The sequence below is a fragment of the Denticeps clupeoides genome, chromosome 13, assembly GCF_900700375.1.
Source record: "Denticeps clupeoides chromosome 13, fDenClu1.1, whole genome shotgun sequence".
Classification (NCBI taxonomy): Eukaryota; Metazoa; Chordata; class Actinopteri; order Clupeiformes; family Denticipitidae; genus Denticeps; species Denticeps clupeoides.
Window position 1 is genome coordinate 5,203,820 of NC_041719.1, and position 16,646 is coordinate 5,220,465.

The window sequence follows — 16,646 nt, forward strand, 5'->3', positions numbered from 1 at the left end:
CCCTTCCAAGTGTCTTTCAGGAACCGAGCGTGGGCAACAGGCCCTGGGGGCGTCCAACAAAGTGACCAAGTACCATTTTTTAACACGGCTCCACACCCCCACCGGGGCTGACTAACCTCGATTCATATACAGAGCTGGGCCAGATCTTAATGAAAAAAATCCATATCACAAGTATGATGAGTCAGTATTTACACACTTATATTAACATGTCTGCCACTGACATATCATTCATTATTATTATATATTTAAGCAAAAAATTCTGTGTGCCGCACCAAGATATCTTGGCGCGACACTGAGTGGCGTATTATTTTGATGATACCACAGTTCACTTGCTAATATTAATTCAATATTTATTCAAGCTCTTATTGAGAAACTTTATATTCTAACCATTTGACATGCCGCAATGTTTAAGGAGAACTTAACATTATCGTGAGAGACTGTCACCCTCAGCCAAACAAAATACAGATTCGGAGACTAACTCACTCGGTCTCCACAGTCCTGTTACTCAGGGTAGCTTCTGCCGGAGCCCTTCCTAGGACACACACACACACACACACACACACACACACACACACACACACACACACACACACACACACACACCTATGGACAATTCAGAATTGCCAATTCACCTACTGTCAGAGGGGGAAAGCAACAAATTAAATTTGCTCACATTTCTGTAATTAAGTAGTTTTTGAGAGTAAATTGTCATTTTTAAAGCGGTTTTTGAAATATGTAATTTTAAGTACATTTTTACCCAGGCATTTTACTTCACTACATTGGAAGAAACCCTGTTACGGAGTGAAAAATTAAATGCAAAAAGAAAAAATTCTAAGTAAAATAGCTCATACAGTGCATCCGGAAACTATTCACAGCTCATCCGTTTTTCCACATTTTGTTACCTTACAACCTTATCCCAAAATGGATTAAATGCATTTTCCTCAGAATTCTCCACACAACACACCATAATACCACATTTCATTGTGTCACCGTGAGCTTCACTTCTTTTGAAGCAGTGGTGGCCTAGTGGTTAATGAAGCGAGCCCATAATCGGAAGGTTGCTGGTTCGAATCTCGATCCGCCAAGGTGCCATTGAGGTGCCACTGAGCAAAGCACCGTCCCCACACGCTGCTCCCCAGTCGCCGGTCATGGCTGCCCACCGCTCACCAAGGGTGATGGGTTAAAAGCAGAGGACACATTTCTTTGTGTGCTCCATGTGCTGTGCTGCGGTGTATCACAATGACAATCACTTCCTTTTCACTTTAATGACAATGTGAAAAAAGATTACTTGAAGTTTTGGCACATGTATAAAAAAAAAAAAAAAAAAAAAAAAAAAAATATGTACATAAGTATTCAAAGTCTTTGCTCAATACTTTGTGTGCTTAAGCTGCAGAAACATCTCAAGGATGATCAGGGGAAACAGGAGGCACCTGTGGTCAGTTTTGAGCTTCATGGCAAAGGGCTATGAATACTTAATGTACTTATGTACATGTGTTTTCTCAGTTTTTATTTTTAATAAATTTGCCAATTGAATGAAAAATCCATTGGAAACATGGATGCTCTGTGGATACTTTCCAGATGCACTGTATATGCTCTTTGCCTGTGTATTGCTCAAACTGAACAAGAGCTTTACAGTCTAATGCTGTAGTATTCTGTGGAGCAAGGCGCTTTATTTCATTTCTTATATCAGCAGGAATTGCTGAACATTTTTGGATGCTTTTTACTTATGGAGTCTTATGGAGTGGTCTAACATAGTTTGTACATTTTACTGCCAACTAGCAGTATATGTATTGGATTTATGACTAGTCCTTTTTTACATCATGTTCAATTGGTGTTTAGGGTTAGAGTGGGTCCCATGCAGAATTCTGGGAAATATATGGTCCTCCAGGATGTCAAACAAACGGCACATAAATGATGCTAAACGTAATAGCGACGTTTTCCTTGCATTTGTCGGTTTTTGGCAGAAATTGACGGCAAGAAAACGTTGCATGCCACTATAGTCTATGGTGAATGTACATACATGTCACTCTGGAAGCAGGAACTTGTCATTGATGCACATTTATTGTTTGCATTCCATGTGACATCAAATCATTAAATAAAAAGTGACCAATCTTGCAGGAATAGGATTCTTGACAGCTACACACCAGAGTCCCGGCCTGAATACCAGAAGTCGAGCAACTGCTGTACTGCGAGCCACCGGGGATTATCGCTCGGTTTGTTTGCATGATCTATGGTCCATGCAGCGGAATAAGGAAAGCCGTGATGAATTATCTGGAGGGGACTCTAATCTTGGCCGAGCGCTGTTTCTCTAGAGATGGATATCTCTGTGTTAAAACAGGCCATGACACCGAGCCACCGATGGCTCGTTCGCTTGGTTAATAGCCGTGGTCGTGCACCAGATCAGCACGCAGAACACCGTCCAATTCAAACAGGGTCATTAAAATTATTAACGGATGAACAATGGAGGTTTTCAGAAGTCCAGGAGTCTCTTGCTCACTGTTATTAATGCGATTCAGGGCGGCAGACTCCGCGTCGGCCTTTATTGAACAGAACAGCTTTACGACTTCAGTCACGTGACGGCGACTGCGCTCAGATCAGAGGTGACGGCTCGGTCAGGAGCTGACCTCAGATCAGCCACAGTGCCGCCTTCTACCTGTAATTATTTCTGTTGTCCTTTTGTATATACAACCAGGGAAAAAAATAGTTTGCCCACTAACAAAAAAATCACCATTCTATTTAAATACTTATTTCATTCATCAAAATGCAAATTCATGCTATTCTGCTATGAATTAATTGAATTTTTCCTGGATATGTTGTTAATGTTCTGTCTCTCATTGTTCAAATAAGCCTACCTTTTTTCACTGGCTGTAATGAAACAAAAGGTATTCAGCAATGATATTTTCATGCAGTGTTTATATTTTCTCTTTTATTTGGACCACGGCAAGACTGATCACAGACTACCATTTTTTTTACCAGTCCACATTATCAGATACGGTTCTGCATCGCATACGGCTAAAATGCAGAGAGTACTAGATCAACCAACCCTCCACCAACTCTATACACCATTTCCCCCATATAGTGCATAGATAAATAAACTTAATTGAAATGATTACCCCTCAACTTCATCTACAAGCCTAGATAACATCCCACAGTAGTGGAACGTGTCCAACGCCGACATGCAGGCAGCTAAAAGCCAATTCTGTCATGCCACGCTTCGATAATAAACTTCAGAGTGCGTAATTACCTGAAACACAGAGCCATTTTCAACGAGATCTGACAATTTCAAAATCAGTTACAACATTAGGGCCGGGCAAAGCAGACAGAGAACCCCGGTGCTGAGAGGGAGAGGTTTTGTGCGCTCTCCGTTCAAATCCAGTCACTGGAATGGATGTTGGGTGGAAGCAGTCCAGCGGTGCTCTGATCAGCAGTGGGCGTGAACCAGGACTTAGTCAAAAGAAACGCATGTAAATGGATGCTAGTGGAGTTAGCATTAGCTCATCTCCATGCAATGTCTGATCCGTGTATGCACACACCTTATGCACATAGTGAGCGTATAACTGCAAATATTTGAGTGCATATACACATTGCATGGACTTGGTTTCCTTTTTTTTTTTCTTGTGTGTGCATGCGTGTGTGTTTGGATTATGTGAACACGGGTTTGTGTAACAGTGAGTTGATGTGTGTAGATACTACATGAATTGATGTGGGATGTTTAAGAAAAAAGGATTTTATAGACTCAGCGGGATTGTTTTAAAATGGGGCAGGATGTGTGAATGTCAGATTCACTTGTTCACCAATCAGGATTCTTGAATTACAGTGCCTATAATCTGCATGTTTGATGTGGCAGCGGTCTGGAGGTGAATGCAGTGGAGATCATGTGTGTTGAAGAATATGGGGAAAAAGGGCGAAGATACACACATCCAGGTTCTGCCCATTTAAAACTTTAGTTCCTCCTCTACAAGACACATAGAAAGCATTTCCTTCTTTTTATTTTGTATATTTCATTAGAATAGTGAACACGCCCCAAGCACACCACAAAAACTGTGTATGTGTGTGTGTGTGTGTGTGTGGAGGACGGGCCCTAGAGGGCTTTGGGATGGGTGGTGAGAGGAAGGCTTGAATGGCTTCTCCAACCTCCTCCTCACAAAGCCCTTATTGTAAGCAGCCTGCCGCACCAGTAGAGACTCTGTCAGGCCGTCAGAAATCCATCAGCTATAATGTGTGTTAAATGAAGACACACACAACCTTCATACCCTTCACACACATCTAGGGAATTAAATCAACCTCACAAGGCAAGCCAACCGCACACACTAAAAATGTTAAAGCTCTCTAAATACATGGTGATATTTTCTCACATTCAAGTTGTCGTTTGGAACCACCTTAAGAACAAAAACAGAATGAAAATAGAAATAGTAAAAAAAGTTCTCGATTCGTATGAAATTGACAATTTATGGTCATGTTTCTAGTAAGTCCAACAAGAGAGGTAACATCAGCAAACAAGATGTATTTAGTAGAGGAGGGGCTAGCTGGACTCCATAGACATACACTCATTCATCACTCACTTTCCATAACTGCCGAGTCCTGTTTCTCACAGAGCACAGGGCGGGGCACCAGTCAACCACAGGGCTCACAAACACACCCCACTCACTCTCACTCACAGACACACACACACACACACACACACCTACATGTCAATTCACCTAGCATGTATGCCCAAATGGCAGGAGGAAACCGGAGAAACGAGAGGAAACCCACACCAGCCTGGGGAGAGCATGCAAACTCCGCCCACACAAATTCTGTCCCACCTTGTGGCCAATACCTATACATATTACCTATACCAATACAAACACAAACAAGTCCACATGATTCCAAATCTCCCTCAAAACACGAAGGAAAATAATGTCTGGTGTAAGTAGCTGGTCAAAGCTGGTCTTACTTACATTTACATTACATTTAAGCTATTAATCAAATTCCCTCAGATCAACTTACAGTCAGGAGTTACAGGGACAGCCCCCCTGGAGACACTCAGGGTTAACACTTAAGTGTCTTGCTCAGGGACACAATGGCAGTAAGTGGGGTTTGAATCTGGGTCTTCTGGTACCTGGTCACTACCGTAACCAGCTTCACCGGCAGCTTTACCCTGACTGGTGCAGTATGCTGGAGTAATGAGGAGTGTCCAGTGCCAGTACCAGCAGCGCGGCGGCTCGGATCGACCTGCCGAGAACCAGGTGGAGTCCTGTCCTCCTCTCAGCCTAAATAACATTTACGTTGGGTTAGCACCAATAAGCAAAATCCGATTTTCAGCATGATGTTGCTGGGCTGGATCTAATTTCAGGAGAAATTCAGAGTGGTCACCGTCTCGTCCGTTCATTATTAGGGAAACTTCTCTTTGCGGGGGGGAAGTGAGGGGTCTGATGCGTGAGTCATTACGGATGCAGACACTCCAGCTTGTATGGAGTCAGGGAGAGGATGAAGGGGAGGGTGAAAGGATAAAAAAAAAAAAAAGAATGAAAGTAACCGAGCGCCTTGCCCTTCTTTCGAGGAAATGCTCAAAATGAAGCTGTCATCTTAAATGGGCCACTGACCGCTATCCATGGTGACATGGTGACATGGCGCCGCTGCTCATGCTGGCTACAAGGGGAACGGGGAGAGAGACAAAGAGGGAGAGAAAAGAACAGACGTAGCGAACGTTCGGTGCACTTTGCACTTCCTCTTGACCTGGCACAGCAAAAGGCAGAAGCCGGTCGCCCCCGTAAAGGCTTAAGTGGGCAAAGCGTCAGCGTTTTAATGTACACACAATTCATATGACCGCGTCTGGAGCATTAGACCCCCCCCAACCTAAATGGTTTTTCTCCTCTGAAAGGCCGCTGCCATGGCCAGAGCCAGACGGAATCTGACATGATAGATGCTCCGGCTGCTAAACTGGCTCCAGTGGTGCAGCTTCTGTCGCTTCCAGCCTCTTCTTCTTCTTTAAACATGCCAGTTCCCTCGATCCATTTCTAAACCCATTCTGCCTGACCCGCTACGCCAGGAAAGGGTTAACTATATGTTTATAAGAGCGCCCGCGGGCCGAAAGTTGAATGTAATGCGATCAGTAATGAATTTTGTGTTACATTAGGCTGTATAAATGGACAGACAAGCGCAGACTACAAGTGTCCGGGACTCTGCCTTAATCTAATGAGGCAAAAATAGAGACAGTACCAATTACGGCGAGGGCCCAACTCGCTGCTGCTGCAGCCACTGTAAATGAATAGGTACAAATCAAATTAGTGCCTAATAGACGCACTGCGAGAGAGGCCAGTCGATGCTAAACGCATTATGGCCTCGTGACCTCGCCGCTCCGAGATGCAGCGCCCAGGATCCCACTTCCATCTTCCCTCAAAAATCAAAGGGACTCTTGTTCACTTAAGGGGGGGTTGTGGGATGGGAAGGGGGGGGGGGAGAAAGAAAGGGCTGCAGCTTCCTAAATGAGTTAAACATTCGGGTTGTCGGAGTGGCAATTTCCCCCTTTGGTTTCAGTGCGAATGACCTAATTTATTATTTGGAAACCATTGAAATGTGCTGCCTCCGAAAGCAATCTGTGCAAGACATCAATCGAGCAAAGCTGAAAGTTCCGCCGCAGAGGAGCTGTACTGATCCCTGAGCAGCCTTTTAGGGCGAGGGAGTGTGTCAAAGCAGACGAAGGTGGTGAACAAAGCCAAGTCAAGCGAATTAGTGGAATTGATTGTGCTCATTGGATGTGGCGTTAGCCAAATGAACAGAGCAAATAGAGTTTTTCCACTTTAACAACATAAAGAGCTTCGTGTTAAGGGCCGAATCTGCCGTGGATTAGTGGAACTGAGTTTGATTGAGAGTGAAGGAGCTCATTTTTATCTAGACTGCACCTTGAGCTGTGTGTGTTTTACAGACCTGTAAAAAAGGACATAGAGTTATTCAAACTAACTCAACCCAACCCAACCCAAACTAATTCAGTGGCGTAATGTCCCAGTGAAGTTGTCCCAATGCTGCATTTTACTGATTATTTACTTGGCCAAGCAATGTATGCAACACGGAAACAAAAATCAGAACCACTGCAGTTGTTTATTAACCTTAGTCCATGGTGCATAAATGCAAAGTAAACAGAAGTCCCTCCCTCAGTCAGACTCACCCAGGGTGTCACACACCAACATGGGGCGAGCATGCAAAATGTGCACCCACCGAGCCGGGATTCAAACTCACGACCTTGACTTGTGAGGCCAGGACACTGACTGCTGTGCCACTGCATAACACCGGAGGAGGATCCTGGTGGCTAAAAGAGCACCGCATGCCTCTGTGTGTCTGTGTGTGTTTCGTCGCTCACCTGTTCCAGGACCCACGACGTCCCTGCTGGGCGACTCCGACATGGCATCGGCCAGCCGCTCCCTCAGGCCTTCTTCGGTGGTGTCCACAGAGGTCATGTGACGCAGACCGAAGCTCTCGGGCCAGCTGCCACACACCTCCAGCAGGGTCACGCTGCGGTCGAACGTTCCTGCCGGACAACAGAACAATTCGCTCAGTCCACACACAAACCGCCAGCTCACTCACCGCTGCATGCAATTTAGGTCACTGCAGTGTGTGTCTGTGTGTGTGTGTGAGTGTGTGTAATGCCTCCGATCTCTTTAAACGACTCCACAAGGTCCTCTTTCAGTGAACGGAGAAACAGACACGCAACGGGATAAAGGCCTGTTATTTCCTTGTGCAACAACTGACTAAAGATGTGCAAAAAAAACTCTTCCCTGGAGAGCAGCAGAGATGTAAGATCTTTAAGGGTAGCAGGAGGGAAAGTTGAGGGTTCAACAATGCTAACATATTAAACAAGAAAAAAGGCATAATAACAATGTAATATCAACATAGCAACATAATATCAAATGCAGAACATAAAAAAAACTTTTAGCATTAGTAGCATTGTAGAAACATCATCTATTCACACATCATAGAAAACTTTATGATTTCTCTACAAAAAAAATATTCACTACTCACAATAAGTTAGGGATATTGTGGGAGACATGTCATATATACGGTGTTTCTTTCACTTCAGACATTTTTGGGATAGGGAGGCAATTGTAGTGGGGTGATAGAAAACACAAAATGAGGTGTGTCTATGTAATGGTATCATTGTGTACAGGGGGGTCCCATATATGTGGGGCAGTGGTGGCCTAACAGTTAAACAGAAGGTTGCCAGTTCAAATCCTGACCCAACAAGGTGCCACTGAGGTGCCACTGAGCAAAGCATCGTCCCCACACACTGCTCCCCGGGCGCCTGTCATGGCTGCCCACTGCTCACCAAGGGTGATGGTTAAAAGCAGAGGACACGTTTCGTTGTGTCACCATTTGACCTGGACAATGCAGCAGTGGTCTACAGTCCTGTTCACTGATGAGTGTCGGGTCAGCGTTGCTGGAGAAGGCCAACATTGTCCCCAGGGTTGGCTTTGGATGAGGAAGTGCAACAGTCTGGCCAGGCATCACCAGTTAGCGCAAAACAAATGTTCATGGATGATAATGCTCCACCACCTCATGGCAGAATTGTCACAGTTCAACTTCAGGAAGTTGGAGTGCCTCATATGGTATGGCCATCAATGTCCCCCAACCCGAACCCCACAGAGCACGTCTGGGACCAGTTGAAGCAGAGACTGAATGATCGTACCCCACACCCACGTGACCTTGCAGAACTGCGTGTAGAAAGAGTTGCCTCAGAACAACATCATGAGGGTAGTGCGGAGCATGAGATGTTGCTGTCATGCTGTTATTCCGGCAAATGGTAGAAACACCCACTACTGTCTGTTTTTGTTATTTGGGGCGATCCCAGTAATTGTCTAAATTATTGGGGGTAATAAACATTGAACTAATGAAAATGGTGTTTCTCCTCATACATTATTAGTAATATAAAAGGAAACTTTTATTTATTTCATTAAAATTCAGAGCAAACAGGAAAAGCACTCGTGTAAATAACAATATCCCTAACTTGTTGTGAGTAGTGTATATATATAACGTGCTCTTCATCCTGTAGGATCCTTTTGGATGAATGACGTTGTAGATTCGCGACATCTCAATGAGCCAAAGAAGTGGCGAGGAGGCTAGCAGGGCGCCCTTCGCTGCAAGATACGTGCTACATGAAATACAGTCGGCCTATCAGAGTCCCCGCACCGCGCCCTTTTGATCTTGGGGCCGGCCGCTATCTGCACTTGTCGCAGGCCTCCTGGCCAAGCTCAGCCGCACTCGGCCCCACTGACAGCGGCTAATGTGCGGGCGAGAGGGCAGCGCAGGCGGCCGGCGGCCCGTCGCTGATAACTGGGACCGGGGTCCGCCGCTATCTGCTGCTGGACACCCATCCCGACTGCCTGACGGACAGCAGATAACTTTATGGCACTTCATAAAGAGCAGTTTGTACCGTGGCTGCCTTTGATACCTAAAAAAATGGATAGCAGGCAGCCCTGCTCCTCCCATCCCGGGAATACAGGCCCACCATCAAAGCGCCGAGTCCCGCTCCTTTGAGGCAAGCCCCCATCGGAATGCTGACAGGCTTCAAACACTGCCGCCTCACGAATCAACATATTCCACTTACTTCGAGGGTCCTTCAGACCAAAGTCTAGGAGTCCAGCTCCTCTTGTAGGTGCGCAATTATTTCTGACTGGAAGAAGATGGACTTTAATAATGTTTTTTATGAACAAGGTTCAAGAAGAGGAGGAGCCTACAGACTCTCACAGACCCTACTTCCCAAAACGAATTTGACATTGGTGACCCACACGCTACCTGTTACGTAGTGGCAAATCTAGCCACACCCCACTATCAGAAACCTTTCTGTAAAAGGCCTTTCACCGGGCACAGCTCTGCAGATAAGAGGCTCCTCTTCGGCGAGATCAAATGCGGCTCCACACACAGGAAACCGGGTGCCGTCACGCGAGTGACAGTTCCCAGTTGTGCTGAAGAACGGGCTGTCTTTGCAGCGGCTGTGTGTGTGTGTGTGTGTGTGTGTGTGTGTGTGATTTGTTCCCATGTCTCCAAGCCCATCCCCAGGCCTGAGATATTTCAAGCCGGTCGGACGGCAGCGTGATAGAACGGGTGTGTGGATGTCAAGGTCAGAAGTTCATCGCCTCCGCCGGGAAGATCTCTTCATCAGGAACGCTGACATCCAGCCACAGTCGGCATTCCCCATTCTTCACACCCTTCACCGTTACCGCGCCACAATTAAATAATAAATGCCCGGCACGGTAAAAAAAGAAAGAAAGTAACCCCCCCCCCCCCCCTCCCGGCGCGTTGCCCGATGCTGCGCGTTCGAGTTGACGCTTAATTCGCCGCTTGTAAACGTCCCCTGAACTGCGGAAACACGAGGACACGTTGTCCGCGCGGCTTTAGTGGAGGCACCGTGTTTTTCATCATTGTAAACCTGCCCCCCCCCCCTCCCCACGCCGGATTAGTCCGGGCCCAGCTGCTGCCAAACCTCAGCCGGCAGACAAATTTTCCTTGAAGATTTAATCAGCGTTCACCCTTTGGCCACCAGCGCCAACACGTTTACCGACGGGCGGGCGGGCGGGCGCAGGAAGGAGCTGCGTTCCCCAGGCTCCCGGCTACCTGGGCCCCGGCCGGAACGCCGCGCCGCTAAACGACCAGCAGAGACAGCTGAGGTGGGGCTAATTCAATTAGGCTTTATTAGCAGCCTGTAATCCTGATTGAACTAATGAGAATTTACGACCGCGCGCAGGGCGTTTCGGCCCCCGTAATGATCATATTTTGCGTGAGGGAAAAACAGCGGCCTTCTAGCGGGGGGGGAGAAATAGCAGTGTGTAAATCAGGAGCTGTCACTGGTTCAAACGGCGCGGCGGCTAACAGACGGCGGGCCCGGAAGCGGCCTCTCAACACGCAGCTGCTGCGCCGGGGTTTCAGCGCTAATCTAAACACAAAGCACAAAGTTCCCTGGGTTAATGTACATCAGCAAGGACAGGAGAAGGTTTCCATGGGACCCTTTGGTCCAGATTCCCCCAAATTAGGGGTTAAATGTGAACTATGAGCCGCATAGCATTAGCTGTTTAGCCTGAATGCAGATGGGTAAACATCAGAATAGTGTCATTTCAACTAGATTTGAGTATAAGCCATATTTCCCATGACAGGTTTAGGTTTAAATCTCATTGAATCAGGAAATCAGGCTCCTCCATTTTAAACTTCAATAAAACAACCATTAAAGTTCATCTGTTTGTTTCTATAACTTCAGAATACATAAATGCTGTTTATTGACTTTATTGAACATGCCCAAAGCACTTCATATCATATAGCACAATGAATGTATGGCCCTACGTATTTGATTCCTGATGCCAAACCAGATTCATATAAAAGTCTATTTTCATATTCATACTCATGGTGTCCTGGTGTTGAAATTCCAAACAGATTGGCCACCATATAAACAGAAACACAATGTTGTTCTTCTAACATTAAAAAAGTGCTCGTGATGTGATAAAAATGCGTAAAACTGATCCCAGATCAGCTGAGGAGGGATGTGCAGTGGGACTGTTGACATTAAGGGAAATTGCTGGCGGGGGATGGGCCCGACTCTACCGCTGGGACGAGGACTAATCTCCTGGCACCGTCTCTGACGGGGCATCCGGCCCCCGAGCGGCTGCTCGGGCAGGTTCTTCAGATAAGGGCGACGCGCCGCCTTCATCTCTCGCGCCACGCCGCTTCCAAAGTGCTGCCAGAGAGGCTCTCCACGCACATATAACCCCAACCCACTCCGGTGCGTCCCGACCGGCAGCATTAGAGACAAGTACCATGACGCCTGGGCACTACAGTCCTGAGAGCTGCCAGAAGTGTCCAGCGGCAACACCTGAGTGTTAATGTAGATGTAAGATCTGCGGATTGAGCGCATGATAGGTCGGCGGGACCATCTCCTCTCAGAACGTTACACGTCTGCCTGTTAAATCATTTACTCCAAGCTCTCCGGCTCTCGGAGTGTTAGTAATCCCATCAAGACCGGGCTTTCACTCGCGCGCCCTTTCGCTCCGCTCCTCACTTCTCACTTCGCCTAAAAGCCGGTGGCGCGGCCGCGTCAGGAACAGAATTAGACTTAAACCTTTAATAGCAGAGAGGAGCCCCCTGTCTCTCCACGGTGGGTGGCACGTTCAGCACCACTCCAAATCCCTGTGCATTAAAAACGGTCCGTTCACAGACACCAGGGCTCCCTGCTTACAGAAAAAAGAAAAGGAGAGAGAGAGAGAGAGACCTCTGCAATGTAGTAAATGCTGAACAAGAGGGTGTGGCTCAGAGATGCCTTTTTTCCTCACCCAATAAAAAGCCAAATCTGTCCTCACAAAAGGCCAAATCCGGGGTCGAATCAAGTGTGCCCTGATTCTGCCCTGTCACCCCAAATGCCACGTATGATGGACGACCTGACTCGGGTGATTTCATACTCGCCTGCATACTTTCCTGATGCACTGCTGGAAGCATCTGCCGTTTTCACCCAGACCAGAGTGGCTGCTGAAGCCAGTAATGGCCCATTGTAGGTGAAGCAGGATCAACGTTCCCATATTTGCACAGTTGAAATCCCTTTCAGAGGTGTTTGAGTTGAAATTTAGGGTTAGAACTTGAGAGATAAAAAGATGATACCATGAAGGGAACACAGACATGCTGAAGTAGATGCCGGAGGCTGTCATTATTACGATGCAAGAAACATTTTCATTTTGCTTCCCTAGATTTCATCATACTGGACAGATCAAGATGAAAAAAACATATATTTTAGAATGTCATCAACCCAGTAATCTTTTTGACTTTTTGGAATTCTGTTTTGTTTGCCAGATGTACTAAAAGTGTCAGTACACAACAAATGGTGTCTTCGTTCAGCTACACTATTCTAGTAGAGAACGAAATCAACAGGAAAAAGAGCAAGGAAATGAATACAGAATTTCATACTTCTCTGTTTTGGCTCGAAGGAGGTGGAAAGTAGCAGACATCTCAACTTACTGTTTATGGCTCTGTGCATTTTGCAAATGAGATGCACAATGTTTAGGGTTTTATCAGATGCTGCCACTTCCAGGTTGAAGTGTAATTTAAATAACAAAATAATATATATTCAGAGTTCAAAGAATTCATGATTTGAGATTCAATTATGTCAAATAAATGTTATAATTTAAATATACACATTTCAGCTTCAATTATCACGATAATTTGATTAACATAAATTTTTTCTCTACTGTCATGTTTACCTACTGATACAGGGTGAACCTCTTTCAGAAGTATATTTCAGAATATTCTTATATTGTCTGCATGCTACCAGGTTTTTAGACCAAACAGATTGCTTTTTAGACAATCCTCTCTTCTGCAGGACAGTGGACTGGACAGGGTCATAGGCTACCGTGATGGGACATTTCATGAGTAATACAGGACGAGAAATGGAAACTTTCCTGCAGCATGGAACATCTAGTGTCGCTGTATCTACAGCCCATCTCTCGGGCCACCCAGAAGAACTGTGGAGCAACATGCCATCTTTGTGTGGTGCGTCTTTATATTTGTACATGGGTGCCACAACTGTCAACTGTGCACACATGGGCCATACGTTAATGGCGTGTGACCCTCCCCCGGGCAGGGCTGCGTACGCGCCTGTGTTTGTACATCTTGTAAACAGACAGGGTCCCGTGTTATGAGAGCATGTCTCTTTATGCACTAATTGCAAAGGCACGGCAGGGGCCGGGCACAGAGGCTGTGGCACGCAGAGTAATGCGAGGGGCCGAGCCGGGAGACGCTTGTTAGCAGTTCCAGCCCGGGTCTGGATGCAGTTCCAAAGGAGGCCAGTAGGAATTGAAGCAAGGTGGGGTGCTAAACATAACCGCTGTTGCTGTGCTAAATATTACTGACAGATATTGGACTCGTGCTGTTGACTGCAGCCGAGAAAAAAAATGCAGTTCAGACTGCAATTAAAACATTTGATTGTACTAGTTGTGCAGAAATATGCAATAAAGCATCAAAAGCTGTTTTTTAAAAATCCAATATATATGCAAAAGACACTTTGCACCCTAAAGGCCAAACATTCATGAACATCTTCATATGATGAAAAACATTTAAGGTCAGTTAAAAGGAAATGTCTGAAAGTATCTGGTAGTTGAGAAGGGTCTGCTTAGTCACTCAGTGTGGGTCATTTTCTTCATTACTGCACTTCAGAGTGTCAAGGTTCCCACAGTTCAACATCAAACGTGTCCAACTGGGACTTTGTGGCTAACTCAGCCTCTATGTTTCTCATTTGTTTGGAGGCAGGATGATGGCGGTGGCGTCAGCGTACCTGTAGCCTAATGGTGGAGGGCTGAAAACAAAGTGAACAAGGCTCTCTCTCCCTCTTTCTTCATCAGTACCTTCTTTTGCTTTGATTCAAGGGGTCCGACTGCATTAATAATAAAGTCAGCTATGGCCCCGCCAATGATTAAAGGGGAATAATATGTCTGACACAGAACAGACCAAGAAGGGTGTGTCTGCTGACAAACTGTTGGCTTGCTATGACAGGGAAGGAGGGCGAACTGAGGGTGTGCTGTGGGTTCACACACTGGGCCCTCGGTCACATGACCCTGGCACTCATGCATTACAGGGAATTCGTTTTTTTTATATTAAGACATATGATATAATTGCATGATATAAACTAAAAAATAAAACGGAATGCATAATTGTGGGCTGCCTTCAGTTGAATATTTATTACTGTGAACAGTAAAGGGACGAGGAGATGAACTGGGAATAAAGTTTACAGAATTTCGTGAAAGGTATACATATCCTTTTTGCTTTGCAACTCTACAGAGTAAAAAAAAAAGACATTTGAGTCATTAAGCAACTGACCTTAATTAGAAATGGCTTGTTCAGTTATACTTGTACATTCCAGTAACTTCTGTCCTTGAAGTTACAATAATGAATACGGTTTTTTACTGTAAATATAAAGGACAGAGGGAAAGCAACTATATAATGCACAAAACCAGCAAATGCGCAGGTCCACTCCATGCAAGCCCAGTCTGAAAGGCATTTAGAAGTGAGAAGAATAAATTGGAGTTCACGTCGCGCTTTTCCTAAGTCACCCCGGGGCGAAGTCACTTCATTAATACAACGGCCGCCCAGACGTGTAAACATAATGTGACCAGAAACGATTAATCTGCTCGAACCAAAATGGGCGAGCTGCAGACCTTTGTAAACTGAACTGGCAGGGGGCCTAATTGATATCAGGGCGTATTTTATTACACTGTAATTTCATGAAGCGGACGTCTTGTTTATGTGGAGAAGCTAATGTGTTTCACAGCTACTTGAGGACATTCGTTACCCTGACAGGGCGAAGAGCGACGCCGCCCACCACTTGACAATGAGCCCTGGAGGTCTTCATTGAAAGACATGTCTCACTCTACCACTAAACAACTCAACAGGATCTGGTCCCTCACTGAACTTCAAATCTGGACATCAATCAATGAACACCAAGATTTTCCTCAACAGTTCTGTTGTGCTTGAGAAGATGTCTTGCTAACAGTAGTCTAGCTAATATATGATGTTGGATCTAGATTCAACATCAAAAATTAAGCCTTGATCTAGATTCTAATCTTGATCTAGATTCTAATCTTAAGAATGGTCTTAAGACAAGTGATTTAAACAAAATTGTAATGTATGTGGAATAAAAGACTAATGCATATTATATAGTGAAATAAGTAATTTATTTAAATAATTGTATTCAGAAATGTTTCCTTTCATATATGCCATATGAGTGGAATATATAAAGAAATTATTCACAATACAGAAATGTCAAACTTTTTAATGTTGAATATTTTTAATAATGTGAGGAATCTTCACTAGTCTCAGAAAGGAGCAGTGGAACAATGACAGTCATCAGTTTGAGTGACACATCCTTGACGATAAGCAAAAGTGAGGATGTCTTCAGGGTGCGCGTGTGTGTGTGTGTGTGTGTGTTTGTTAGCGAGAGAAAGACAGTCTGAACGAGTGCGTGTCTGTCTGTGTAGACCTGGCGCTGCTGAGTGCCTCAGATCCATGAGAGACGCGTGAAATCTGGCGCTCTGGGTCAGCGCTCCCATTAATCATGCCGGCCCTTCCCAGCCCGTCCATCCATCAGCTGGAGATTCTGCCCGTACCTGCCTGGGTCACACGTCCAGCGGCGACTGATGGACGTGTCTCAAACCCCCCCCAACGCCCCCCAACACACACACACACACACACACACACACACACACACACACACACACACATAAGCGAGGCAACAGGTTATGGCTGCTGGATACACCTTCTGAAAGCCAAAGTTTCCTGCTTCACAACACTTGCACAGCCACCCTAAAGGCCAAAATCATTTGAACTCTCATTTATTCTCCTTAATTGCAAGCCGTTGGACACCATGCAAGTGTATTAATTAATACAACACCAGCATTTTGTTCTGTCCATTTAGATATAAACAAGGACTGACAATATTTACAAAGCCTTCGGATCCAGGCTCTTATAATAATTTCCCAAAGAGCTGCGTTCACACACTACTCCACTCAGCCAGAGCGACTCCACAAACCCGGTGAGACGATTCAGCAAGTCATTCCCAGTAGGCTGGAGAAACGGAAACAGACTCGTGACCCTTGACCTGTCGGCCATTTACATACAGAGTATCATCATCATCATCATCATCGTCG

The 16,646-nt window shown here is 45.5% G+C and overlaps 1 protein-coding gene across 1 annotated transcript in view; it reads right to left on the reverse strand.

Annotated features, from left to right (window-relative positions):
• Positions 1 to 16,646, reverse strand: part of bcas3 (BCAS3 microtubule associated cell migration factor) — a 180,301-nt gene that overhangs the window by 8,871 nt on the left and 154,784 nt on the right. The window contains exon 23 of the mRNA XM_029000655.1: positions 7,340 to 7,507. Within this exon, the coding sequence (XP_028856488.1) occupies positions 7,340 to 7,507 (168 nt within the window). The remainder of the gene's footprint in view (positions 1 to 7,339; positions 7,508 to 16,646) is intronic.